The sequence below is a fragment of the Lepidothrix coronata genome, unplaced genomic scaffold (genome assembly GCF_001604755.1).
Source record: "Lepidothrix coronata isolate B3197 unplaced genomic scaffold, Lepidothrix_coronata-1.0 Scaffold1, whole genome shotgun sequence".
Classification (NCBI taxonomy): Eukaryota; Metazoa; Chordata; class Aves; order Passeriformes; family Pipridae; genus Lepidothrix; species Lepidothrix coronata.
In genome coordinates, this window is record NW_016690181.1 from 821,337 (window position 1) to 848,264 (window position 26,928).

At 35.6% G+C, this 26,928-nt stretch overlaps 1 protein-coding gene across 4 annotated transcripts in view; it reads left to right on the forward strand.

The window, feature by feature from the left end:
- UBR1 (ubiquitin protein ligase E3 component n-recognin 1) overlaps positions 1 to 26,928 on the forward strand; it is a 69,922-nt gene that overhangs the window by 1,097 nt on the left and 41,897 nt on the right. For 2 of the 4 annotated variants that reach the window (XM_017809247.1, XM_017809267.1), the window contains exons 2-11: positions 11,279 to 11,535; positions 13,607 to 13,685; positions 15,867 to 15,977; positions 20,821 to 20,951; positions 21,538 to 21,679; positions 23,275 to 23,337; positions 23,654 to 23,777; positions 24,762 to 24,869; positions 25,313 to 25,401; positions 26,195 to 26,293. In XM_017809247.1, the coding sequence (XP_017664736.1) occupies positions 11,279 to 11,535; positions 13,607 to 13,685; positions 15,867 to 15,977; positions 20,821 to 20,951; positions 21,538 to 21,679; positions 23,275 to 23,337; positions 23,654 to 23,777; positions 24,762 to 24,869; positions 25,313 to 25,401; positions 26,195 to 26,293 (1,203 nt within the window). The remainder of the gene's footprint in view (positions 1 to 11,278; positions 11,536 to 13,606; positions 13,686 to 15,866; positions 15,978 to 20,820; positions 20,952 to 21,537; positions 21,680 to 23,274; positions 23,338 to 23,653; positions 23,778 to 24,761; positions 24,870 to 25,312; positions 25,402 to 26,194; positions 26,294 to 26,928) is intronic. The other 2 variants (XM_017809257.1, XM_017809275.1) reach the window with 1 other exon arrangement.

The window sequence follows — 26,928 nt, forward strand, 5'->3', positions numbered from 1 at the left end:
AGAAACCTTATATTTTATGTTCCATTTTTCTGTAACAGTCTGCACACACAGTATAGTTTTGAAATTCTTGACTGCAGATGTTTTAAAGTTGAGCACTGGCAAGCCTGTAGAATAGCTGCTTTTTGCATGATGCTACACAGCATTAATAAAAGTAGGAAGGTGTTTACTGATGGAACTTGTCTTGCATGGGGCAGCCATTATTTGTTGCACTTTTCCTCAGAATTATAAGGGTATCTGCATATCATTAGAAACGGCCCAGTCATCACAGACTGCACCCTTAAGTATATTTCTGTGGCCATAACAGGCCTATGTGTGGGGTTTTATTCTGTATTAGAAACGTTTTCGTTTTAAACTAGGAAAAATGCAGCTTGATGGTGTTATAGTGTCAAAAATTGCAACCCGAGTCAGGTGATTTCTTAAGCTTGAGAGCCATGTAGAGTCAGAGTGGTACTGAGGGCGATAGTTGCAATCAGTAGCAAAGCAAAGAAATCAACCTTTTGTTATCTGGGGACGTGAGAGACTGAGTTAGCCCAAGCAAAGCATAAAACTGGTAGTTGTGGTGTTGTGAAAAACTCAGATGTTGAAGAGATCCCCAGCTGCTCAAAGATGATGTTGCTCCTCTAAGGTGTCTTAGTTTTTATGTGGTTTCAGCCAACTGAGAGCCTGTGGGCCAGAATTACCATTATTCCAAGAGAGGTGGTTGGCCACCCAGACTGTGTTATCTGCTGTATATCTGAGCAAACTACAGGAATTTTGACAGGGAGTACGGGGTGAGGGTGTATTAAGGGAGAAGAGGAGCCTAGGATATGTACTTAGGTTGTGTCTGACAGCGTTCGTGATGTTAGATTGCAAACCTGGCTGTAGTGATGCCAGAGACGGCTGCAATCTGGAAGCAGTACCCCCAATTTACTGCTGTACTAAAGATGGTACTAGTTAGGTGGAACTAACATATCCCGACTGACCAGTGCTTTCACTGTGCACAGCTGGTCTGAAATGTCCTTCTGCTGTGGTGCTATAATTGGGAATTTGAGAGAGTGTGAAGTGGAAAACTGGCTGAATAGAGTGAGCTTTGGCCTTACTGAACTTGTCAAATTGGTCTCAGTGTCAGCCTGTTCAGACTGTCTCTTGCTGTCCTTGTTTGGGTGCTGTTGGTTGTAGTGCAGCACTACATCTGGCTGCAACCATCTGGCTGCAAACCTTCCCAGAGCACTGGGTACATGATGCAGGATTACCTGAATGATTCTGCAGGAGCCAGCCTGATTCTGGAGTGGATGGTGATGACTCAGGTAATAAACTCTTCTGAACCCAGCCCAGCTCTGGGGTTTATTCTCTGCCCTTGACTTCAGCTCTTCAGGTTGGATGACAGTAGTTGGAAATACTTGAGTTGGCGTTTCACTGCATTAGTTAAGTCAGGTCTTGTTTCTACCCCCTGCTTCTCCATGGTGGCTGTATTGCTTCCTGGGTTATCCTGAAAGAGAGTGGACTGAATTTGGGCACTGACCTGGTAATGCACCCTGTCTACCAAACTTAAGTTTACTTGCTTTCCTCTCCCAACAGGATCCACAGTTTTTTTGTCTGACTGATGGGCTGGACTTGGCTTTTCTAGTAGCTGGCTAGCAGGCATTGCTGGTGGCCTAACAAAAGCCTGCTTTGCAGGCTGAATCCAGCCCTTCGGTTGTTTGTCCATCTGTACTCTAAACAAATTCCAGTTTGACTCCTGCCTGCTTTGGTGGCTTCTAGCTGGAATATATGAGCAGGGCTTAGATACTAAACTATTTCAAAGATTTTAATTTATACTAAATCTTCAAATTTTTATATAGGTGTGTCTTAGTAATATTTGTGAAGAAAAGGGATTTTGTTTTTTGAAAGTCCTATGTTTTGCTATCATTCAATACTCCTAAACAAAAGATAAGATGTAAGTGAGGTAGTGGTGTAGAAGAAGAGAAAAGCTTTATTATCGGGATATTTCCTTTAAAGGCAGGAATATTTTGAATTTCAGTTTTGGGAAGTAAAACAGTTGTTTTACAAGCACAGGTGCTTGTGCACTCTGAAATATTTCAGATCTTTTGGGTTGTTCAATGCTATTATATAGTTGAGAAAATGCATATGAGGAACCTTGCTACTGTAGATGTGTTGTAATCAAGTAGTAATATGGAGGAGATATTCATGTTCATGAGCAGGTTATTTCTTGAATTTAATGAAATTTGAGCCAGGCATCTGAGTTGGAATTGCAGTGACTTCCAGTTTTAAATCTAAACCTTCCTAAACTGAATCAACCTGCTTAGACAAGATGACATCTATATAATTTTACATCACTTTGTTGAGCTAAATTTGTTTAAAATCTCACCTTTATGTAAACCAGCATATCCCTTAATGCAATTAAGCCCTGAAATGCATTTAGTCAAAACCACTGTTTTTAGAAAGTGCAGCACATTAGCAGAACAGTGTAAGCTGTACAGTTGTGTGAAGTGGAGCCCATGAAAGTTGCAACAGGTAACGGGAGCATTGCCCAGGTGCTCTTTGCATCCCTGTATATTTAGCAATCTTCCTTATGGCATCAAGCAGTGCTGTGGATTTTTCTTCCTTGTCACTTTGATGTTTACTCATACTTCTTGGTAATGTTTGTGCCTTTTGTTAGTGCAGGGGTGAACTGTGATTGTAAAGATATCTGTTATCTTTGCTCAAGTCTGCATAAAGTGCCTAAAGTCTGGTGCTGCAATACTGTTACTATTACGGTTGTGAGAGGTATGGGGCTCCAGGAGAAGGTAGCTGCAAGCGAATGTTCCTGGTAGCATGCGACTTTCAGTGTCTTCTAAATGCCAGAGCGTTCGGGAAGTTAGGGATAAACAGGTTAGATTTGGTGTATAAGGGAGTGTTTGAGAGATGCCAAATGAGTGCTAAATATGGATAGAGTCACCTGAGTTTTGTTACACATTCATCCGCTGCAGAATTAGACTATGTTTACAGTGGATTGTAAAATTAATGATAATTGGGAAGTTAGGTGGTTGTAAGACAAGTTTGAGTACACAGAAATTAATTAAAAAACCTACTGTTGTTGTTTTCTGTCGTTGTCATCCTCCCCCCGTATTAATGAATTACTTCTTTGTAAATATTCACTGTAGGTGCATGTTTTGAAGTGCAGCCTGGTGCTAAGATATTTCGTAGATACCTTGTTCCTTTAAGGGTAGGAGACCACAGCATGGATGTTAAGGATCAAACAAGGAAGAATCAAAGTATTTCTTTCCTTTGTTTCTCTAGAAACAAAAATGATCTGTAAATGAATAGTCATAGTCAGAACTTAAAGAAAAAGTTTGAATTTTGTCTCACAGAATATTACAAATAACTCTGCAAAGATGATGATTTTGTTATTTTTATAGGGAGAATTACTTTTCTCCCAAAATATGTATTTTTGTCTACTGTTTCGTGATACCCAATTCCTGTTTTCTCTGTTGTTAGTTGTACATTGCTATCTACCACATGCAGGTTTGACCAAAAAAATTGGAACATGAGAGGTGGTTAGATATCTCAAAGACCTGGAAATTAGTTCTAGCATTTCTGGCTATGTTTTGCATTTTGTACCTACTTAGTAGCATCCTGCTAATTTTGTAACATATTTAGGGTGGAGTGTCCATTTGGTAGGGAGGTGCAATCGAGATGCCTATAGCATGGCAGAGAGAACTACAGACCGTGGTTTAACTCCAGTAGTCTCCTTGGGCACGTGTTTGCATTCAGGTGCTTACCCCCAGGAACTGCAGCTGCACTCGGGTGATTTTGGAGATGTCTGATTTAGAAGTGACATGGGACCTGCAGTTTCCAAGAGGTTTTGCAGCTTGGGTCTGTTTACCTTGCTGCAGGCATTAGTTTTAGCTGTCCAGCAGCTGAAATGGTAACAGATGGTGCTGGTGGTTACTTGTCCTTCTCCGTGTGGTCACTGATTTGCTCTGGTTCAGTGAAGCTGGAATTCATTGGTGACTACTGGAATTGAGGTAGGTTCTGCTGTAGACAAAGCTTTAGTAGTCTGCGCTGGTTTTGAGTCTTATTCCCCGTGGGCAAACACCTGCATCATTAAAGCATCTTTTAACGTGAGTTGGCAACCCTGCTTTGTCACAGAGGCCAAATTTTGAATGAATATAGAGATCAAACAGGTTTTTTTTTGTCTTCAGGTTAAATTGATGTTTTGTTAGGACAATGTTAGACAGTCTTGAGTGTTACCTGTGTTGTGGCAAGAGAAAATAACTTTTGAAACCAAACTTGCTTCTTTCAGTGTAACTACTGATATCCAGAGCAGACCAAAGTTTGGTATTATGGTGTGGTTTTTTAGCTATGTTGTATAAAGAAACTATGGGACTGATGTGTCAGAAACCAGAAATTTTGAGTTCTAAACAATCGTTTTTAAAGCTTAGATTCTCTTCGAAAACATTGGCTATACTTTGTTGGAGAATGTGAAACACATTATGAATGTGATAAAACAAGTGAGCAAGTTTCCATTTTAACTCCCTAAACCATGCCCTTTTAGAGATGGTAAAATTTATGTTCCTGAAAAAAAAGTTCAGTTTGATTTAAAGCAGGGAAGAAGAAATATGCTAATTAATTTCTAGTACTTATTTTTGAAGGTTTTTCTTTGGGAAATATATGTCTTTGAGGCTGAAACAGATTGCCTTGTTTCTTTGTTATTTTTACTAAAAATAATGCCTGGGTGTTCTGTACTATAGTTGGATCTTATTTTCAGTGCATTAGAAAACTGATAATTTTAAACCAAATAATGAGAAGGAAAAATTGAACTAAAATTTAAAAGCAGAACCTAATATGAAAGTGTTAGTTTAAGAATGTTTTGAAGGTTCCTTTCTAAAGAAATTTTAAGTATTCTGCATACTTATAAAAGAACTTATGTTTGTCCTTTTAAAATGTCTTTTATGTTTCCTCAATTGCTTAGACAATATCAGAATAAAAGTTTTCTGAGATCTGTTGTCCTGCTAATCTCTGTTTCACTAGTAACAACTGCTCTGTGCATTAAAGTAAAGCAGACTTTTGCATTTGGTATTTATGTTGAATGGCACCTGCTTGAAATCGGTTTGTCCCCAGCATTTTAAGTATTTACTTCTAAAATGCTGCATCTACTTGCTGTTATGACAGGCAACTGGTATTTTCATCTCATGGTTGACAGATTTATGTTATACAAAGCTAAGCTTTTTTATTCCTCCTTTTAACTGGAATATTGGACCAGGTGCAGGTTTTAGTTTGTGTTACTGGTAGTGTCTGTTCCTTCCTGATTTGTTATTTAATGTTTATAAATACTAACATTCATTCTTTTCACTGATTAGATTAATGTATAGATCTAAAAATACAGTCTTGAAATTTACGCAGTTGCTTGTGCACTAAAAGATCAGCTTGTCAATCTGTAGTTAAAGTAGAACTGCTTTTTATAGTATTGCCTAATGAAAGCTGTTTGAAAAGACTTTAAAATTCAAAGGAAACTGTCCTTAGAAGGTAAATCAAAAATTGTCATGGAAGCAATGGCTACTGAAATAATTTACATAATAAACCTCTGCAATGATAAAGAAAGTCTGTCATAGTGGCAAGAAATCTCATTTGATGCTTGGTCTGCAGGTAAAAAGTGAATTGAGAGCGTTCGTTAACTTTTTTCTCTTTTTCCTTATATACTTCCTTAGCTCTCATTCATGTTATTATTTGTAGTATTCATAAATGAATGTGTGTTTGTGAAAGACAAAATTAGATATGGATATATTTGCTATATCAGTGACGGATATTTTATATTTTTATAGAAGTATGTGTAGGGAAATATAATTCCTCATCCTCTGACCTTTTGGCATGATGATTATTTAAAGGGTTTTTAAAAAGCCTACTAACTGTCCTTTTAAATGTACAAGAAACTGATGTGTTTGGTTGGAATTCACTTTTGGGAAGATCTCTGTATACTTACACATGGGAAGAAATAGTAGTCTGATCCCACAGAGGAGGACATGTTTCCCATGCAAGATGAGGTTATCACCTAATGATTCATTCTCAAGTGGTACTGTGAGGTACTGCTTCTCTCATAGTTTTCTTCTGAAAAGCCATTAAAGTTTACAGATTACAGCTTTTCTTATATAGCACAAATCAGGACGAAGTGGTTGCTGTGTCTCCTCTTTTGACAGAACTGCTTACACTTGAGAAACACAGCTTTGCAGCTCCTCCTGTCTCCCTTTTTCTTCCTCTTTCATGCACTTTGAGGATTATCCTCATCTTAAAAGAGATGAATGTGACAGGAACATGTGATTGAAGGAGGAGAAGAGATGGACCTGGAGAAGGTTAGAGTATAAAAGAAGAGACAGAAGACAAAACGTGTCTTTGACATACACTCTTCACTAGCTTCAGGATCCTGAATGCCACCTTTGCCTACTGTTTTCAGTACTTGGTAATGCCCACGGACATGGTATGGATGTTGCTCCTTATGCAGGAAAGGTGGTGGCGTGCTGTTGTGGTGATAACTCCCTCAGCTCATTTGGGTGGTTGGTTGTGGGGGTTTTATTTATGGGCCGTGTGTATGTGTGTATGGGCCATGTGATGGCATGGCTGTTTCTTTGGCTGACTTTCATTAAAAGTGAGGAAATGACCAAGCAGCCCATCAAAAGAACTCTGCTAAGGTCACTAATACAAGTATTTAAAAGCTGAGAAATTTCAGAATTCAGATTTGAGATGAAGCTCTAATTTGCTTAAAATGTATGTGGAGGTGGTTTTTCCCTAAATTCAGAATGTTTTCCGGTGGAGTAGTGTCAGTTGGAGTAGAGTGTATTCAGGCCTGCTTCCTCTGGGCTTTACTCTGTTAGCTACAGTCTATGGGCCACCCTGAGTAGAGTGTGAGTGCTGGCAGGCTGTGGAGAGCTGACTGATAGTAGTATTTTGGTTACATGGTAGTGTTTCTTCTTTAATTATGTTATCTCATGGCATCTGCCTCTTTCAGTACTCTATTTCAAATTTATTCTTGAGTGGAATCAAATCTGGGAAATTACTTTTCTGTAGGGCTTATTTGTGGCAGAAATTGGAAGATTAATTAGAGGTTGAGAAAGAGAAATAAGATTTTTCTTCATGAAGACATTTGAGTCATACAATGGTGAGGCACCTCTGGAGGTCATTCTGTCTAAACTCCCAGCTCAAGTGGGGTCGCTTAGAGCAGGTTCCCTGCGACCATGTCCAGTTGGCTTTTGAGTGTGTTGAAGGATGGCAACTCCACAACCTCTTAGGGCAACCTATGCCACTGCTGGGCAGAAAGCTGCGGTGCAAGCTGCATGTTGGCTTGCAGCTGTCTTGCACAACTCTTATGCTTTTCTTTTCCAGCTCATCCTGTCAATAAAAGCAAAAAACCCTATCAATTTATTAATTTATGGTTTTTTATATCTGTAGCAATTGAGCACTTGACAGTAAAGGAGTGAGTGAGGAGAGGGCAAGTGGGACTAGTCAAACTATTAGTTGAGGTATTCAAACTTGAATTTCAATATATATGTACAAGGTGACCAAGCTGGCATTGGATGATCAATTATAACTTAGGTGTGTGCTGTATTTGGCAGCTTTTGTATTGTTGGTAGTTTTGTATGTAATTTTATACAGCTGAATATAGTATGCTAAACAGATTTTTACAAAAGGATTAAGTTACTTCTCCTAGGAGGCACAGAGGCTACGGGATAGGTCTGATGTTTACCCTGGTGCAGCTTTTAGAAATAAGAAAAATAATGTTCTTGTTTCTCTTGTGAATATAATGGATATTTCCTGGTTGGTGTATAGGTTGAGGATATATTCTAGTGCATTCACCAGAAGACAGACAGCCTGCTTGAGAGAGTTCTCTTTCTTCCCTTGTTCCCCCTCCTTCCCTGCTTCCTGTCCTCCCTTCTCAGGACAACATTTAATCAGAATTAAAAGCTTTGCACAGGAATGCTTGAAATGCTTGTGAGTTGGACTGTGTGAGAACCCATTTTATACTTCTGGCAGATTTTCTGGAAAGCGCAGCCCTGTGTTTCTTGAAGCTGTGACGTGCTTTGGACCAGCAACGCAGAATGCAGACTTATACTATCTCTTGGGAACGTGACTTATTGAGATAGAAGGGCTGCAGACTGGGATTCTCTTGTGCTTTGGAAAGAGAGTATGCTGAGGGGTCACATCCCAACCTCCCACATTTGAAAAATACAGTAACCAAATTGGGAGGGGAATTTGGTAATGCCATAGTACAGTATAGGTGAGATTAAAAAAAGGCAAACTACAGGAGGAAACATGTTTAAGGAAGAACATTGTATTATGGAGTTTAATTATGAAAAGAATAATTCATTTCCAATCATCTTAAATGAGACATATAAAAAAAATAAACCTGTGATCAAGTAATTTATTTTTCAGTTACCTTTTACAATTTAGTATCTTTATCAGAACCACCAGCTAAATGTGATATTTTTCTTTAAGTGTTGATATACACGTATTTGATAAATTTGGATTTTATTTTCAGTTGCTTTTTACAAATTGGTGCCCCAGGTAAACATAGTTTTTATTTAACAAAAAAAGTTGCTAAGTAATTGAAAAATTTGAACAAGTTAGTTAAAATAAAAAGGCAGCTGGTTCATTTGTTTTCTTTTCCTTTTGTTCCTTAGATCTGAATATGTGAAAATAAATATATATCTATATTTGAGTGCATGTATGTATACAGATTGCATATATGTTACAGGTGTGTGCTAAAGCTTTTATGACCAATATGGTGATCACAGTGGTGCTTACTGCTCAGGTAAAATTCTAGAACAAAACCAGATTTATTTATTAGCGTTGGAATTTAAATGAGTGTGTTTTTTCCACTTTGTGGATTGATCTTCGTTTTCAGATATTCACAGATAGGTTGAATGCTTTGCGATTCAAGGATTCTGATTAAGCTGATCAACTTGGTCTTATAAAATGTGAGGATATTCTAGTATGATTGTGGATGAATTTGCTCTCCTGCTTGACAACATTATCCCTGGCTTATCTTTTCCATCAGCATCTGCAGTGCATTTTCACCATGATAAATGAAGTAATGGACTACCTAAGGGTAATGCTGAGGAAGATTGATCGCCAAAATACCAGTAGAAGCCTCAGGCTAAAACTAAACCTATTAGAAATGCAGTGTGTCTTATTAAAGCCATAAAGGAAGTGTTTAAAGTGACTACAATGTGGAACAAATGTCCTTTAACAGATTACTTTTGGGTGATGGATGTTATTGTTAATCTAGGCTGTTTCAATATGGTATCGCATTTTTGTTTTTTCCCTTTAGATTTTCTATGTAGGCAGTTTTTATACTTGTGTATGTGAGATAGATATACAGTTTTCCAAAAAACAAAGATGAGGTTTTTACATGATGTTTGCAGATCTGGTTTTCAGAATACTGGGATTGCAGCACTTCTGACTGAGTATGTTCTTGGATTCATTTCTGATTTTGAAGAACTCTTCTAATGTAGGTAGTAAATTAGGGAGCTGTAGCCTTATATTATTTATTCTATTGTAGTTTAGAATTCTCTTATTTAGTCAGTTAGCACTGGAACAGGTTGCCCAGAGAAGTTGTGGATGCCCCATCCCTGGAAGTGTTTAAGGCCAGGTTGGGTGGGGCTTTGAGCAACCTGGATTAGAGGAAAGAGCCCCTGCCCACGGCAGGGGTTTGGAACTAAATGATACTTAAGGTCCCTTCCAACCCAAACCATTCTGTGATTCTATAATCTCTGTCTTGAGTCAGTTGATGTAGATTTTGTTTTAAATCAGAGTTGAGGATTTTTTGCATTTCATGTAACATGATGTGCATTTTTGTTCTTTAGCTTTATTTGAGCCTTCTCTCAGTCTGAACTCTTTGGTGGTTGCTTTGCTCATCCCTGCTTGCTGGCCTGGAGGAAATTCCATTTAAAGCTATTTATAAAGTTACGTACTTTTTTCTTTTTTTTTTTTTTGCACTCACCTTGAGTCCTGTGTGTGGTTTTGGGCGCCACAGTCTAAGGAAGATATAAAGCAGTTAGAGAGTGTCCGAAGGAGGGCTGCAAAGATGGTGAAGGGCCTTGAGGGGAAGCCATACGAGGAGTGACTGAGGTCACTTGGTCTGTTCAACCTGAAGAAGGGAGAGAGGGGAAACCTCATTGCACTCTACGGCTTCCTCATGAGGGGAATTGGAGGGACAGGCACTGATTTCTTCACTGAGAGAGATCGGTCACTGGTGGTGACCAGTGACAGGACCCAAGGGAATGGCCCAAAGCTGTATCAGGGCAGGTTTAGGTTGGATATTAGAAAAAGGTGCTTCTCCCAGAGGGTGATTGGGCACTGGAACAGGCTTCCCAGTGAAGTGGTCCTGGCTGTAATTCTACTACTGTTCAAGAAGGATTTGGACAATGCTCTCAGGCATATGGCGTCATTCTTGGAGTTGTCCTCTGTTGATGTTCCATGTAGGTCCCTTCCAACTTAGGATATTCTGTGATTTTTGGACATAAACCAAGGTTGTGTATGAAAGGATGGTGTCTTTAGGAGCCTTATTATCTGATTTGCAATGGGGAAAAAACAAAAGTTATTTGTAAATAATGGGAATAATGTGAAGGAAAGAATATTTAGACTTGAAAGACAGAAATAGGACAATCAGAGAGAACGGTTCAAAGAAGTAGAGAAGATGCAAGTAAAATTAGGGACTAAGAACCTCAAGCCAAAACACAAGTGCTTTTATTAATTGTCTTATAAAAATGAAATTGCATTTTTATCTGGTTTGCCAAGGACTTTCAGCTTATATAATCATTTGGGCTTCTTTCTCCCTCAGTGGCAATTGACCTCTGATGACCAGTTCAACAAGACTTTCAAAGACCATTAAATTGATACATGTTTTGTGACTATAAGCAGGCTAAGGAACGAATACCAAACTTTTTCCAACTGTGGCTGCTGTTCTTTCCATTTGTTTGCAGCTGAACAGATGTTGAGATTTGTGTATTGGTTGGCCTGTTGGGAAGCACGTAGTTGGAAATTCATTAGTGCACAGATTGCTCTACAGTAATATAGCACTTGCCAGCTCTTGCCTTAGAGTGTTTTAACAGAAGACTTCGAAGGAACAGAGATTTCTGTGTGGATACTAAAAGGAAAATAGTAGAGAAATTCTTGGGGAAACCATAGTTTCTTGGAATTTTTTGCTCACTGAACTGACTTCTACCATGAATTCGGAAGTCTCTTCTGTATCAGAAGTGCTTAATCCTATTTTCTTCATATTTATTTATTTGTTTATGTTTATCTCTGGGTGTACTTTTTGTTGCAGTGGTGTGATGAAAGATTCGACTTCCAAGGCACATTTTTACAGTGCTTGGCAAAACATGTGCCAAATATTTATTCAGCTGAAATGGACCCCTTGCTGGAAAAACAAGAAGAAATGGTCCAGGCAGCAATATTATATCCCCTGGAGTGTTATTTGTTTGGAGAGGACCCAGATATGTTCCTGGAGAAGCTACAACAGAGTGGAACCTCCCAGCTCTGTGGAAAGGTGTTCAAAGGAGGGGAGACAACATACTCTTGCAGGTAAGAATGAAGGTGTGTTATCATAAATGTTCCTATGTGAGTTAATGCAGCAAAGTCATTTAATTGCATATGAAAAGAGGGCTCTGGCAGAAAAATGGGGAAGGAAATGGAAAGGATACTAAAAGTACTGAAAACCATTCGTTAAAGATATTGGATGGTAGGGTATGAGTATGGGGTCTGTACCTGAAGTGAGGGAGAAAAAGCATAAAAATCTGTGTATGGTACTGTACTCACTCTTTCGAAGTCTAAACCAGAATCCATCATTTTTGAGTGTCATCAGTCCTTTGCTTAAGCAAAAGCTGTGTGAAATGGTCATTTTTTCACCTTTTTTCTCATCCTGAAGTATATTAAAGGTAGTAGCTCGCTGGTTTGATAGAATTTACTTTATTAATTCATATTAATACAATTATATAAACAATGAGTATAATCTTCGTTCGCGAAGCCTAGCCATGATGATGATGAGTATAATTAAAAAAATTATATTAAAAAACCAACAGTCTTTGTGGTGAATGTAAATATTGCAACTGTGCTGGCAATTCATGAGCATTAGTTTGATGCTATTGTCATAGTTTATCCTTTTTTTTCAGTTTATTTTAAAAGCCTAGAAAATTTAATCAGGAATACTGAAAGAATATTATTAAGGATGAAAAATATTATTGTGGCTAAAAAGTCCAGCCCTTAGAATTTAGGAAATGTCAGAATGAAAGCTTTCGGTAAACATTATGTTTATGAATTATACTGTAAAGTTTTAATCAGTCACATACTCTGCAGCATTTTCTAAGAATAAGTTAGTGCTGTGTATGAAAGGAGAATAGTCTTTGAAGAAGTCCTTTTGTGTGTACTAGGAAGTGTGTAGTGAGTGTGACAGTTGTATGAAGGAAAAGGATGGACAAGGCAGTTTAGTGCTGCTGTAACAGGAATAATTCTGTTCCTGCTTCTGTGGAGTTCTTGTGTGATAGCAGGCAAAAAGACAAAGCTATGTATGTCAGGAGAGGTCTGTTTTTCTTAGTTTTTTGAGTTTCTGTCTTGCAAAAATGTGGTAGTATTTATACAAGATACTGTACATTTGTACTACTGCAACTGAAGTTAGATATACATTTGCTTTAGACTTTTAATATGCTAAGAATAATAGATACTCTGAAGTATTAAAGTCTAAACATCGTGAATTGGGCATTCCAATCTAGCAGGCACTTCTAACTTAATTTTTCTTTCTTTTAACTCACCTTTCAGTAGATTTATGTTAATAAATGAATGTTACTGAAGTATTAAATTATTGTAATGATTATTAGAATCTGAAGGTTTGAAAGGAAGTTATTTCTGAAATCAGAATTACCATGCTATTTTAATTGTATTGTAAAAGAGGCTTGAACTAAATGTTGAACAGTGGTATAAAGTAAAAAAACTTGATATGTTGTCATTTAGCACCTGTCATCCACATTTTGCATAGAATGAAACAGCACTTAAAGAAAAAAGCAACCATGTTTTAAGTAAAAATGCAATATAAAAAAAAGTATGTATGTGGAACAGAAAAAAATGGAATTAGATTGCCCGTGAGTGTAGTTCCAGATTTTTTGGTATTTAAGTGCATGACTGAAACTGTTGAGATTAAATTTCAAAGTATATATTCCTGGCTCATTTAATAAAGAATTCTCTTTAAATTTTAATTTCTAACTGTTCTAAAAGTTAGAAACATAACCTAGCAGAAGTGTAGCAGAAGTTTAATTGGCGAACTCACTACAGATGTTGGCAGCAATAATAAAGGTTGATTCAGAGTCCTCATGGGTTTTAATAGCTACTCATTTTTAGCAAAACCAGAAAAAGTTAGCAGCAAGTTACAAAAGTGAAAAATGAGCATGATTTTGATGGAATTTGATATAATAGGTTTGAATACATAGTTCAAACCTAACAAGACTATCATCTTTCTGTGACATAGAGTAGCCAATGTTTTTATAATTTGAAGTATTGTTAATCTCAATTTTTTTTTTTCAGAGCAGCATTTTCTTTTGTGCATGAAAATTCCATGTGTTTGTTTTAGAAGGTTTTCCAGTTACAGTTATCATTTTTGTTGCAGAGACTGTGCAGTTGATCCAACTTGTGTACTCTGTATTGACTGCTTCCAGAATAGCATTCACAAGAATCACCGGTACAAGGTAGGAAAATATTATTTTAAGAAATGATACTTGTAGCTTTAGAGAAGTTTTTTTTAGGATATAATAAACTGTATATAAACTATTAGTAATTTTATTGTTAAAAAAAGAAATTCTGGGATTTATGAATTACTTAATCTCTCTCTTGTCTTTCTAACTATGTAAAGCCTCTTTTAAGAACAGCAACTTTCTAATTGAAGAACCAAAGGATAAAAGAGTGTTTATGAATGCATACATTGTTATTCTCTTTGGCAGTATCACACAAGTGTAAGTCAGAGCAAAATACTGTGAATAAATATGGCAGTCATGTCCTAAGTCCCAGTTAGTGTTGTTGGCAAATTTAGAATGAATGTGCAAATAGAAGGGGCATTACTTCAGCACTTAGGATACAGGTTCTACATGTCCACTTTGTTCCTCCATTTAGATTTGCATAAACTACTTAGTGCTTTAGTGTGAACTACAATGAAGTGACACCAAACGTTAAGCATCGATTTTTTTTTAAATTTTTTTTTTTTTTAAATTGAGGAGATTGTTGTAGAATTGGATCATCCTTTTGATTCTCTTTGAACCAAATCTGTGTTGTCTTTGAGAGATTCCCATGCTTTTTTTAAAGAAGGTTCTTTAAAATAATTCTTAGATAACTTGCTGCCTAAATTGTTGTCATCTGATTCCTTCCCAGACCTTCTTTTTTGCTTGCCCTTTTTACTGAGAACTAATTTCAACAGCCTTGGAAGCAGAAATGGAAAACAATATATTGTGTCATTTTTACAACTGGACTAAGTCTGCTACAAGAGACAAGAAAATGTACAGAAACACTATGTATTCAATTTAATTATCTTTCATGACCAAAAAGGGGAATAAATTTTTTTCATTTTGGATTTTCTATTCATTGGCATGGTATCCGTTGAAGAGATTTGGCTTCCTTCTGTTATCCATTGTTCATAAATCCCCTTTAAGTGGGTATGTTTCAACGAGACACAGTTTGGAAGAGGGCCCTAGCAATCTCAAAAATGATTGGTATTAAAGGACAATATTCTGCCCCTCTGTGTAAGTCTTTGTGTACTGATCTGAACATATATTGCAGATACTGACTCAAAGACGTACAAAAGTATTTGGATAATGCGAATATAACTTCTCTGTACTTATGCATTGCACATGCACAGTTTACAGAGAGGTAGGATGAAAACCTAGGGAAAATCGACAGGAATGATTACAGAGCAGTTTGGAACCACAGCTGGCCTGAGAAGCTGGTGTTATTTCCCTGTTTTTCAGTAACTGCTTCTGGCAAGACATCAGCTATGGACATACGTAGTCAGATGAGAACAAGTTTTCATTGTAAATATGCAATCTAAAGAATACAGATTATGCTCTTTAGAGATTCATAGAATAATTTATGTTGGAAGGAACCTAAGAAGGTCACCTAGTCCACCCTCCTGCTTGAAGCATGTCTAATTAGATCAGGTTATTTTAAAATGTTTCAAGTAAATAACAGATTTTTGAATGTCTTTTTATTGGGTCACTGAGGGTTTTTTATAATTGTTTCAGGATTGGGGATTTGGAGTAAGCCAAAGATAATTGTTTTTTGCTTGAGTTTTGTCTGAACTTTTTTCCAAAATGAAGGGTCAGAACTTGTACTTTTCTGAAAGTGTAATCCAAAGTTAAAGTTACAAGAATGTGTTTAGATGTGATCATGTTATCTTTTCTTTTGGTTAGAAGTGAAGGTACTAGTAAATGTCTGTTTAATATGTGCTTATTCTTTTTTATATTATTTTCTAACTTTATGACATAATTTGTAAAAAAGGCATTAAGCAGCTTTGCTATAATTTTGGGAATAAACTCAGAAATTATTATTTTGCCATTTTTGAAGCACTTATCAGTCATAGGCTTTTTGACCTACTTTCTAGTTAAATTTATTTAAGACTTGCATACCTTTTTGTAGCAGCAACTATATTTCCTCCTTTATTTTCTGCTCCAAGTTTACATTTTACCCCTCTGCTCCTCTGATAAATCTCCTTTTATCTAAAAAAAGCAAAATGTTGTGGTAAGTCTGTTGGTTATGCAGCGTCTCTTCTGTTTTTTTCAGTAGATATTTATACTTGTGTTTGACTTAAATAATGTGCATTTCTGGTTTTTTTCTTGCATTTTATGTGCATATTTCATGACTGAAATACATGGTTTTTACAGATGCATAGCTCCACTGGAGGCGGTTTTTGTGACTGTGGAGATACAGAGGCATGGAAGGCTGGACCACTGTGTACTAAGCATGAGCTTGGATCATCGAGTTCTCCAAAAGAAGTAAGAATATTGCTTAAAGTGAAATAATAAATATTGTAAATATTGCCTTTTTTATTTTAAAAGTGCTTATTCCTATATGTGTATTGTATAATTTATGTAGCAGGTTCAGTCAAGCTGAATTGGGATTTCTTTGGTCAAGGTGTTTGGAATCAAACATATATATTGACATCCTTTGATTCCCCCCCCCGTTTACTCATTTCTTACTTGCAAATAATTGGTTTACCATTGGTTAGTAAATGTTTAGATGTAGTACTTGATTTTAATAATATTTTCTCTTTTTTACGCTACTAAACAATTGTTTTTGTTGGTTACTTCTGGTGTGTGATCTGTCACTGTGACTAAAATAAGTTTCTGTGCATTGAAACTAACCTCTTATGCTGGGGTGTCTCATGCTTATCCCACCTCATAAAGCAGCATTTTAATGAGAAATGTGCTGTCTTATAAGGAATTCTCAAAGAGAATGTAGGCTTATCACTTGCTTCAGGTAAAATTGTGTTTTGTCAGAGTGGTACAGTCTGAGATAATCAGGACAAAAAAACCTTAGCATTTTCATTGCAAATAGTCCCCTAACTCCTCATGGTTTTGTTGCAAAACTGCTGTTATTTATGATCTGGCAAAAAAGTCAGATAGAAAATGAATAAAGAGCTCTGGATTTACTGAAAAATGAGACAAAGATTTCCTTCACTTGTTCATCCTTCAAAAAACTCATGATAATTAATGGATTTCAAAGATAAAAATAGTTGAAGCTTCATGAAGGGGTCATCTATCACTTGGAGCTTGTTGCTGCAAAGCTTACCTGCTTCTACTTCAGTAAAGTCTGTTTTGCCATGCAGTAGTACCTGGTGTTCTGAAGGAAAATAGGATTTTTTTCTGAGTGCTAGATTGCTGGTAGTGTTGATAAAGACATACAGGAAGGTGGAGAACTCAAATCTACCAGCTTCAAATACCACCTTTAGATACTGTAGAAAATTTATGCTACAAGGTACTCAGTATCAGATTTCTAGCTGAGTGCAGAGAGGTCTGTATCATATCACAAAGGGAATTTAACTGAGACATGAACATTTTGTGTTAATACTGCTAACAATTAACTGTTTTTCCACTTGAGAACTAAATGTTTCCAGACGAAAAATCTCCATTATTCCTAGATAAGTGATACTACTTTTTCCTCAGGTCACCAGTTTGTCTTACAGGCAGTAGCTTGCATTCATTATGGATTTCAACTTTTGGGATGGCTCACAAAAAGAAATCGCATGGACCTACAAAGCACATCTCAAGAAATATAACAAAGAGATTCTAAACAAAATAGATTGTATCTCCTGCCTTTAAAATTTAGGTCTGCATGAGTTCTTCTAACGGTTGTTTCAGCAATTTACTTTTGAGAACAATATTACTTTTTGGTTACAACTCTGAGCAGAGTCCTTTTTACTTCCTGCAGAGGAACATGTTTCTCTGCAAGGTATAGATTTTGATCTCATGGATCTGGTATTGGCCTCTATGACAGCATACTCTGCTTTTTACTTCCCTTTCCTTTAGAACAGCTTTTTCATAGTAATGAAATAAAAAACAAATGTTAAGAAAAACACTGAAACCTTTAGGAATTTTACCAAAAAAGCTGTTTCACTCTTGTTTAAAATCACGCTGTCCAAATTTTGTGGGGTTTTTTTCAAAACCAAGTTTAAACAAAGCTTGAGGGAAAACTGTGTGAGGGGAAAATGCTCCTCAGCATTTTGTTTGTTTGGATGAAAATAAGCTGCTCAGAATACTCTTCAGGGCATTTGTGTACAATGGAGATAAAGTTAAAGGACAGACTGGATCAATAGTGACTGCAGCTAACCCAGTGTCTCTCTGTTTTCAACTTAATTGAGGACTATAATCATACCTGTGATCATAAGGAAACAGGGAACCTCCCATGATTCTTCAAGGAATATTTCTCTACCAATCTCTGATAAGGTCTTTGGTTGGCTTGCAGTGAATTTGTTTGATCCATCACTTCTGTCATGGAGCTGTGAAAGTCCAAAGATATTTTACAACTGCTGTCAAATAAACTGGAACATACTCCTACATTAAGTGCTACCTGAGAGTTGTGAATGATAGAAAACGTAATGAGACAATTATTTGAATTTGAGGAAGTAAAAGGTTGCTTATTAGTTCTTTGTTGTCAATATATGTAGCTATTATGCAGCCAATATATGCAGACTTTCTAGTAAAAGAGTAGAAATACAACAACTACAGTAATGCAATACATCACCATATAAATATATACTATGTGTAACTATTTGAAAGATTACATTGCATGACTATCTTTCTCTTTTAATAAAAGACCTGTCTGTCATGGATTCTTTATGACAAAGAATCTTGCGAATGTTGGGATTACCTTATGGTTTGTTCTCTGTTTTGAGAATCAAGGAGATTCATAATGTAGGAATTTTCTCAGCATACAGTGCTTATTAAAAGAAATGAGTGGCAAAGCACATTTGATGCAGATGTCTTGCATATTTCTTTTCCAGCATGTTTTCTGGTAGTGCAGAAGTGTTTATTCCATGCTTGTCAAACAAAAAGCACTTTTTGTTGGACGATCCTAACCAGTATTCCTTTAATTACTCTTAACTGCAGAGAATATATAATTTTAGAAAGCCCACTCCAGGCTTTTAGGAGTTATCCATTTCGTATCGATTTCAAATGAATGACTTCCATATGCCAGAAATATAAAAATCTTTTTGTCTAAATATATGTTTTAAAACAGCAAACTTTAAAGATTTGTGTCTGAGATAAGGAAATAATACTTCCCAGGCACTTTTTTTTAAAAAAAAGATTGTTAATGATTTTAAAACTTTGGTACCTGAACTTACTTTGTTCATTCTTCCACGATTTTGGGTTTTTTAAGCTTTACCTTGAAGCTTAAACAATTGCATGTTTTTGGACATAGTTCTGAGACAATTTTATTTTTACCCTTTCAATTACATTAGATGTATCTTAATTTCATTTTATTGTGACTTCTATATTAATACGGATAGCATGGGAGATGGCATTGCATCTTTTAACTTTTCACTACTTGTATGAGTGCAAGCCCCACTTTTAATAATTTATAAATCCTTTGATGTGATTTCCTTTGATTTTTTTTCTTCTCCCTTTTTTTTTACAGACTGAAGGAGAGCAGCATGTCTTACTATAGAGTACCTGTGCACAGCTCTGAGTTTTCTCCAGCTCTTGTTGTTTTTTTCTCTAACATACATTAGTACTTAAAAAACCAAACTCTTAAGAAAAACTGGAAAAAATTAGTATATTTACAACTCAGTTTAATTAGATTATGCTTAGCACTATAGCTTTTTTCATTCTTCTCCAAACATGAAGATTATGATAACTTTATCCGTCTGTGAAAAAAATAATTACCCCAGACATTTACATTCTTAGTTACGAAGATCTACCATGAGCTTATCCAAAATTAAGTATGTACCCATAGCGATATTTATAGACCATGATTTCATTGACAGACATATTTAGATTGCATCTCTGACTCCAAATTATTCTTCTGATGCTTAACAGGTCAGAAAACTATTGTTCAGAGCTTTAGAAGTAATTGCTCATGTTAACACATTCTTCTCTTCCATTACACTTCTAGCTTTTCCATCATATCTAGTGCATTATTCAACATGATTTTACTTTTTTTTTTTAAAAAGCTGTCTGCTTCATAAATCGATAAACGTGACTGTAGTTGATGTAAGAATTTTTGAAAATATGGTTCTTAGTTGTATTAAAAACATTGCTCTTTCTGTTCTTTAATATTTAATTTGTGTCAGATTGTGTATTGCAGAAGTGAGTGCCCTTAGTACTTTGGGATTTAAAGTCACGTGTGAAAAGCTTTATTCCTGGAAAGTGTCTGTTTCTCGTCTTTTCTTTCACTCTGGCACAAACATGCCTATTCAGATTTTATAGGCATTTTTAATGAACCTAAAATTATAGGAAACTTAATGCAAATACTGTAGAAGACATCAGCTTCTGTTTCTGTGTCGTGACTGTATATGAAATTACTGGATTTGGTTGCATTACCACTATTAAGTACATTACATACCGTTTCTGTATGTGTATACTGAAAGTGTGGCACAGGTCATCCAGGCCCTTGGATTACTGCCCTCCTGTCATACGTTGTCATTGCAGTGTATCTGTTCTTGTACCTCAATAGTGATTGCTTCATTCTTAGGTACAGATTTGGTAATGGTTTTTTTTTTTTGCTTATAACCTTAATTTCTCTCCTGCTTAAATGCTTATAGAAATGATTAATGTTATGTGATGTAGACAATTCACTTGATGAGCTTTGTCGGCATGGATGGGAAATACGTCAGTTCTCAGGGATATTTTGAATGATATCTAGGTATGGGATGGGATCTCTGAAAAAAATAGTTAGTATTCCTTGGATAATGCTGTTTGATTGTCAAAAATGTTTGACAGAATACCCCCACAAAAAAGAAAGAAATGCAGGAGAAAAATTTTGATCTGGACTGCAAACTTTTAATATCTGCATGTGTACAGAAAGCTGTTAAACAGCTTTTTTAAATGTAAGTTTAAAAAAACCCTGAAGTTTTCTAACACATTTGATGATGCCTTTTGTAATTTAGTCCTAGATAAAACATGGATACATAAACAAAAGGTAGGTGAAACTATTGGAATACTACTGGAGCCCTTCGGATGAAAAAAACTTTGAATAGAAGAAATTAGGTGAGGGTAATTTGCTTGACAGTCATAAAAAGGATAATTTCCTGAAACAAATATAAGTTATTCTATCAATGCCATTTTAAATTTTTTTTAAAAATTCTTTTCCATATTAATATTATCTCGTGTTTTACAGAATTCTGAATGTCAGTTGAATGAAGAAATTATGGAGCACTCTAGGAGGGTGTTTCCCTCTGTGATAAAATACATTGTAGATATGCTTATCTGGGAAGAAGAAAAGGAACTGCCTCCGGAGCTCACAGTTAGGTAGTGACCTATTTCCAACTTTCTCTTCAGTCTCTTGATTGTAATTTTGCCTGGGGTATTCTCACCCTTGTGCTGACATATTAGTGCTGAAATCCCTGTAAACAGCACTGTGGTATTTTTGGCCTAGAGTTATATGGAGAAAACCTTTTGATGCTTCATGGGAAAAGTAGTGTATAACTGTGCTCCATCAATCACCAAAGGGAACTGCTCCTGAGCCAACCTGATCTGTAGTACAGTGGCAGGTCTTGGTGTACAGGGGAGGAAATGCCACGGCAGTGGAGAGACCTGCCAGGAGCCAGTAGGAGACATTGATGAGGCCTGTCCTAAGGGACAAGGGAGCAGAACAGAGCTGAGAATATCAAATAACTTAAAAACTTTTCTTTTGTACTTGATAAATGGTTTTTGTGGCTTTTTCTGGTATAGATGGTGGCAGGAGGCATGTCATTGTCATGAAGAACATACTTGATTTTTCGTTTTATATTTGATATTCCTCTCAAGCTATCAAGTAAACTGTTGCTTGTATTTGATAGGACACTATTTACAATTTTATTTTTATTTGTATGATGATATGTTACCTTTTTCCCAGTAGAGAGAAAGTAGACAGCTACTACTGTGTCCTTTTCAATGATGAACACCATTCTTATGACCATGTCATCTACAGCCTGCAAAGGGCACTTGGCTGTGAACTTGGTGAAGCCCAGTTGCATACTACTGCCATAGATAAAGAGGTTAGTGCCTTGGGATATGGGAGAAAGTCACCTTTTAATCATTAAGAATTGCCACTGTAGTCACTTGTTTATAGAACCTTTGCTTCTTGGTTGCTGGAGCTTGAAGAGAGAAAGGCACATTGCAGAGTAACTACTAGTCAGTGCCTGCTTTAAGAAAGTTTTGATTTTTTTAAACCATATTAGTTTGGGTTTTTTTCAAGACAAAAAGCCAGTTTCTTGAGAAAGGGAAGAGCTGATTTATCTGAAGTTACTCCTTTCATATTTAGTATATTTTCTTCATTTTTTTTTGTTTCTCAGCTGCGATTGTTTTATTTTAGTAGTATTTCTCTGAAAAATATACGAGTCAGAAATACACATATTCAGGTACATTTAATCAGAAATGTACCTTACATTTTGCAAGAGTTACTACTCGTTCTGGCTCAGACTTAATTTGAATTTTAACATTTTCAAAAAAAGGAAATAAAACGAGGAAGAATCCATGAAGCAATGTGGGGAAACCTGACAATTTTACTGCTGCATTTTTTGAATTAATATCCTGTGTAAAGACTTTATACTAGTAATGTGAACTTTTTTTCCAATGAGGCAGGGAAAAAAAGCATGACTGATGTTCTAATTATCTGAATTGTAACCATATTTTTTTACCTCATGGAAGTATAAAAAAAAGTTTGCACATGGAGAAACTTTGTCTAAAGCTGTACAGATATTTGTTGTATATTTACATATAAAACATCTTACTAATATCAGAATCTTTTTTTAATCTGTAAAAACTGTTTTCTGTTTGTTTCTCTTTGTCAAGTAATGAAAATTTAGTTGTATTTAGTTAGCAGGGTCAGTCTTACATAATTGCAAGTCTTGTTCTGTAGTTGCAGGTTTTGTAAAAAAATGTATACACATGCATGTTTATAGAATAACTTTCAAAGGTTTCCCTTATGAAAATTGCTTTTGATTTAAGTCTTAAGTTTTGGATCAAGAATTTATCAGGCTGTTCATTTTACTAAGTGCCTGCTACAGTACAGGACTAAGTTATAGCATTTTAATTTTAACAGTTCCACAACACAGAGTTACTTCCTCTCTTCTGGTGTGAAGTTCTGCTATGTGGAGAAATTGCTAAGGAAGCACATACTTCTTGTTTTCTTTGAGTGGAATTTGAGGTCTAAGCTGGACCTGTTCTTGGCTTTACTGAAAGAGCTATTAAACCCAGGTTTACAATATACCCTGGTATTTCATATTCAGAGGTGAGAAATTGTAGGAAAGATTGTAGAAAAGCAGTTCAGGATGAGTGTACTGTGTGCTAGGAAGAAAGTTGATATGGTTTGTATTTAAAGTAATATGTAGAAATCGTTCTCATCTGTTTTAATGTATACGTGAATTTTCCTTATCGAATAATATGAACATACCTAGACTTTCTGTTGTTAATTTAAATAGCTTTTTTCTGTAGACAATTATGTTAATTTTTATATGCTTCTAGATATCTAATAGCACCATGAGTGATGTTGGTCTCTGTTTTTCTGTTATGTAAAAAAAAGTAATAGAAAGGGTTAGACTTGTCACATTTTAGGTTTGCTTTATATTGGTGTCAATATTTTTTTAAACAGGGTCGTAGAGCTGTTAAGGCAGGACATTATGCCTCTTGTCAGGAAGCAAAAGAAGAAATTAAGGTAACTTCCTAAAATACTTTTCTCATTAAAAAAATCAACCTCATCAGTATTAATAGTGAAGACTTATTTGTCTGCTTTAAAGTCTTTACCTTAGTATTTCCATGGTTTTATAACTTGCCTGTGAACTTCTTAAAATTCAATTTACCCTGCCACATTTGGGATGGATAGATAAATAGATACATAGATAGATATCTTCAGAAATAAAACATCAAAATGTTTTCCTTTTTTGTTTGGGAGAGATAGTGGGTGGTGAAGATAAATAATGAAATGAATGTTACCTTGATTTTACAAGTACTAATATTTACCTGACTCCTAGAGGCATTCTGAAAATGTTTCTCAGCGACCACTTCACGTGGAAGTTCTGCACGCTGATGTTATGGCACACCAGAAGTTTGCTTTGCGCCTTGGTTCTTGGCTGAACAAACTCATGAGCTATTCAAGTAAGTGTAACTAATTTTTGTTACAATAATGCCATGGCAGTATTTGGATGACTAATTCTCTCAGAAATATCTTTAGCCACGTTGTATATGATATTACCTTAATTAAAATACTTTCATGTTCCTCCTAAGTAGTAAATAAATAATACAGTAGCATTTCAGCATCACACACCCTGTTATTTAAAAGCTGCTATCCCCGGTGCTGGTGGAAAGCTGCAGAACATCTCCATCAGTGAAAACATATATCCTCTGCTTGAATTAATTCCTGCTTCAGATTTGATAACTGTGATTAATTAGATAGTGTCAGTAAAATAAGCAAAATAAAGCCTTAATTGAAAACATTATGTAGTAGTGGAAAGTGTATTTTAAGCTTTCAAACATTGTTCTGGTGTTGGATGATGCTCATGGTTTTAAAGAAGATTTCTGAATCAAAGTACTTTTGATTTCGGTTACTGTTTTTTTCATACCTGTGCTTTACCACACTAAAGCTGTTATAAAATTTCTCTTCACAGTACAAATATGCATAGATTAAGCTCTACTCACTGCCTATCCTCCTTCTTGATAGGATAAATCTGGCTTTAGCCTCTTCTGCAAGGATAATAAAGTGAATTTCTTATCTTTTTCTTGTCTGAACACTTGCCAATCTTTCCCTTGAAATACATAGATCAGAATTCTTTATGGTAGCTTAGAAATTTTAGCTTTCTGTTCTTTTCAAATTTGTGGGTTTTTAATTTTAATTTTAAAATACTCTTATGCATCACAGGATTTATTAAATTAATCAGATAAGAATATTTGGGAGAAATTAGTAAAGAAAAGGGTATGTGGGAGTATATTCATTGAGAAAAAACATTGTTAAAAATAATTCATACTGAAGTGCCTTCTTTTTTTCTTCTTTTAAAGAACAGAATTCTGTAGTTCTCGTTTCTTGGGCCATATAATTTAATTATCAAACCATTCTTGTACAAATGAATAGTTTTCTCCCTATAGGTGACTTTCGCCAGATCTTTTGTCAAATATGTCTCAAAGAAGAAGCTGGATCTGAAAAGCCATGCTTTATAAGCAAGTTGATGCTATGGGATGCAAAACTTCATAAAGGTTTGTGTATCCATGTTTCTCTAAACTGAAGAGGCAAATTAATTTTTCATGTGTGTGTAACAAATGGATAAAAGTAAGTGCTAAGCAGGTAGAATTACATTTCTTCATAGTTATTATATTATGGGTTTTACACAGCCTTTATTTTTACAGCTGAGCTAATTGATATTTGTGCTATATATTTGCCCCCTCAATTTTTCCTGCTTTATGTATTTTGAAAAATCTTTTCACAAGATGTAGCCTTTGAGTAATTTGGTGCTTACTCAGTGTTTTAAATGCGTACTGATAAATGTCAAAACCAGAAAAAAATAACTTTCCTCATATACTTTGTAACCATTCCAAGATTTGTAAAGATTTTTAATTAGTTTAGTAGTTGGTTCCTTTTTTCCACAAAAAGCTGCATTTTAGTATGACAAAGTGACGTGCAGTGTATTTGCTTTTTGCAGGGGCAAGAAAGGTTCTCCATGAGCTTATCTTCAGTAGTTTTTTCATGGAAATGGAATACAAAAAACTTTTTGCTGTGGAATTTGTGAAGGTAAATGGTTATTTAGTTTTTATACTATGAATTTGTACTAGCTTTGTAAAATTTCCCCCCAAACTGAAAATTGCTTCAATATAAATAATGAATTTTCAAAAAGCAGAGCGTTAATAACTAGCTCAGCCTTTATAGAATGCAATTAATTAATTCCCATGTCACTGGTTTGTTCCTTAGAATCATGTAGGTACATATACTTATTTGAATGCTGTTAGTATTCCATGTATTTTTTGACACGGCAGGTGAACTGAACTGAAACTGGCCTTTCTTTTTGAAAATTAGATACAATAGTTTATAAATATACAAAACGTAAGACAAAGCGTTTTTTCTTTTAAGGTGAGACCTTTTAATTCTGATAAAGACGATTGACATGTTATGGTTTTCTCTGGACTGAAACAAAGCAAACAGACTTGTGTTACTCATTGTACAGACAGCTGTTGAATAACTATCCATGCAGCTCACTGCAGGAGGAAGATTTGTTTTATAATAAGTTAATTTCTATATGGATTTTTTTTCAGATATTAAATATCTTTTCTTGGGGAATATTGGTTGTAGGAGAAAAAAAATTTTGGTTCCAGTCTGACGAATCAGTTAAATTTGTGCTTATCTTCAGTATTAAGACAGTGGGGCCTATACTGAATTGCTTTGGTGCATTGAGGACATTGTACTCTTTCTGTAGTCTGAACTGCTTCTATTAGGTAGGAAGAGGACACTGAGATGTAATTCTTGTAAATAAAAAAGTAAGCATTTTTATTAACATTGGTTTAATGTCCCCAATATTATCTTTTTCTAGTATTACAAGGCATTGCAAAAGGAATACATTAGTGATGATCACGACAGAGTTCTCTCTGTGACAGCACTCTCAGTTCAGATGTTCACTGTACCCACTCTGGTATGTACAGCCTGTCTCTGCAAGAAATGCAAAACAAGTTTGAGAATTGCTAGCAGTACCACCTTTGCAGACTGTTGTTCTTGGCAGAGAGTCTTTATGCATTGCTGAGTTTGAATATGAATGATTTTGGGATTTGTTACAGGCCTGTATGAAAGCAGGAGCTTGAGTTGATACGAAAATTCATTACAGAACGTAGAGGGAATGCAAATAAGTATAAGTTTTAGGCACATCATAGTCTGCATTAACTCTGTATTTATTTACTATTCACATTTACCTTCTTATGTAACCTTAAAAATGGGGCAAGGGAGTAGAAAATTGTTAAATGTCTTTTTGTGGGGGTGAAATATGTTAAATTCTCTGTGTATGTGGAAATATACCTGTAGGTTTTAAAGGTTATGTGTTTCTTGCCTAAAATACTAATGTAAAAGTTCTTTCCTGCATGATCTTTCAAGAAAAAAATCAACATATCCATTATATATAGTTGCTGTCAGAGTTGAACAAACATACAGTCGATAGCAGCTATATTCCTACATAATAAATACTGAGGTTTTTTTATCTTGGACTCTTTGCAAATGCTTAAAATAATTTCTAATCAGAAAGACTGAATTCAAAGAAAAAGTATTTTGCCAATTCTC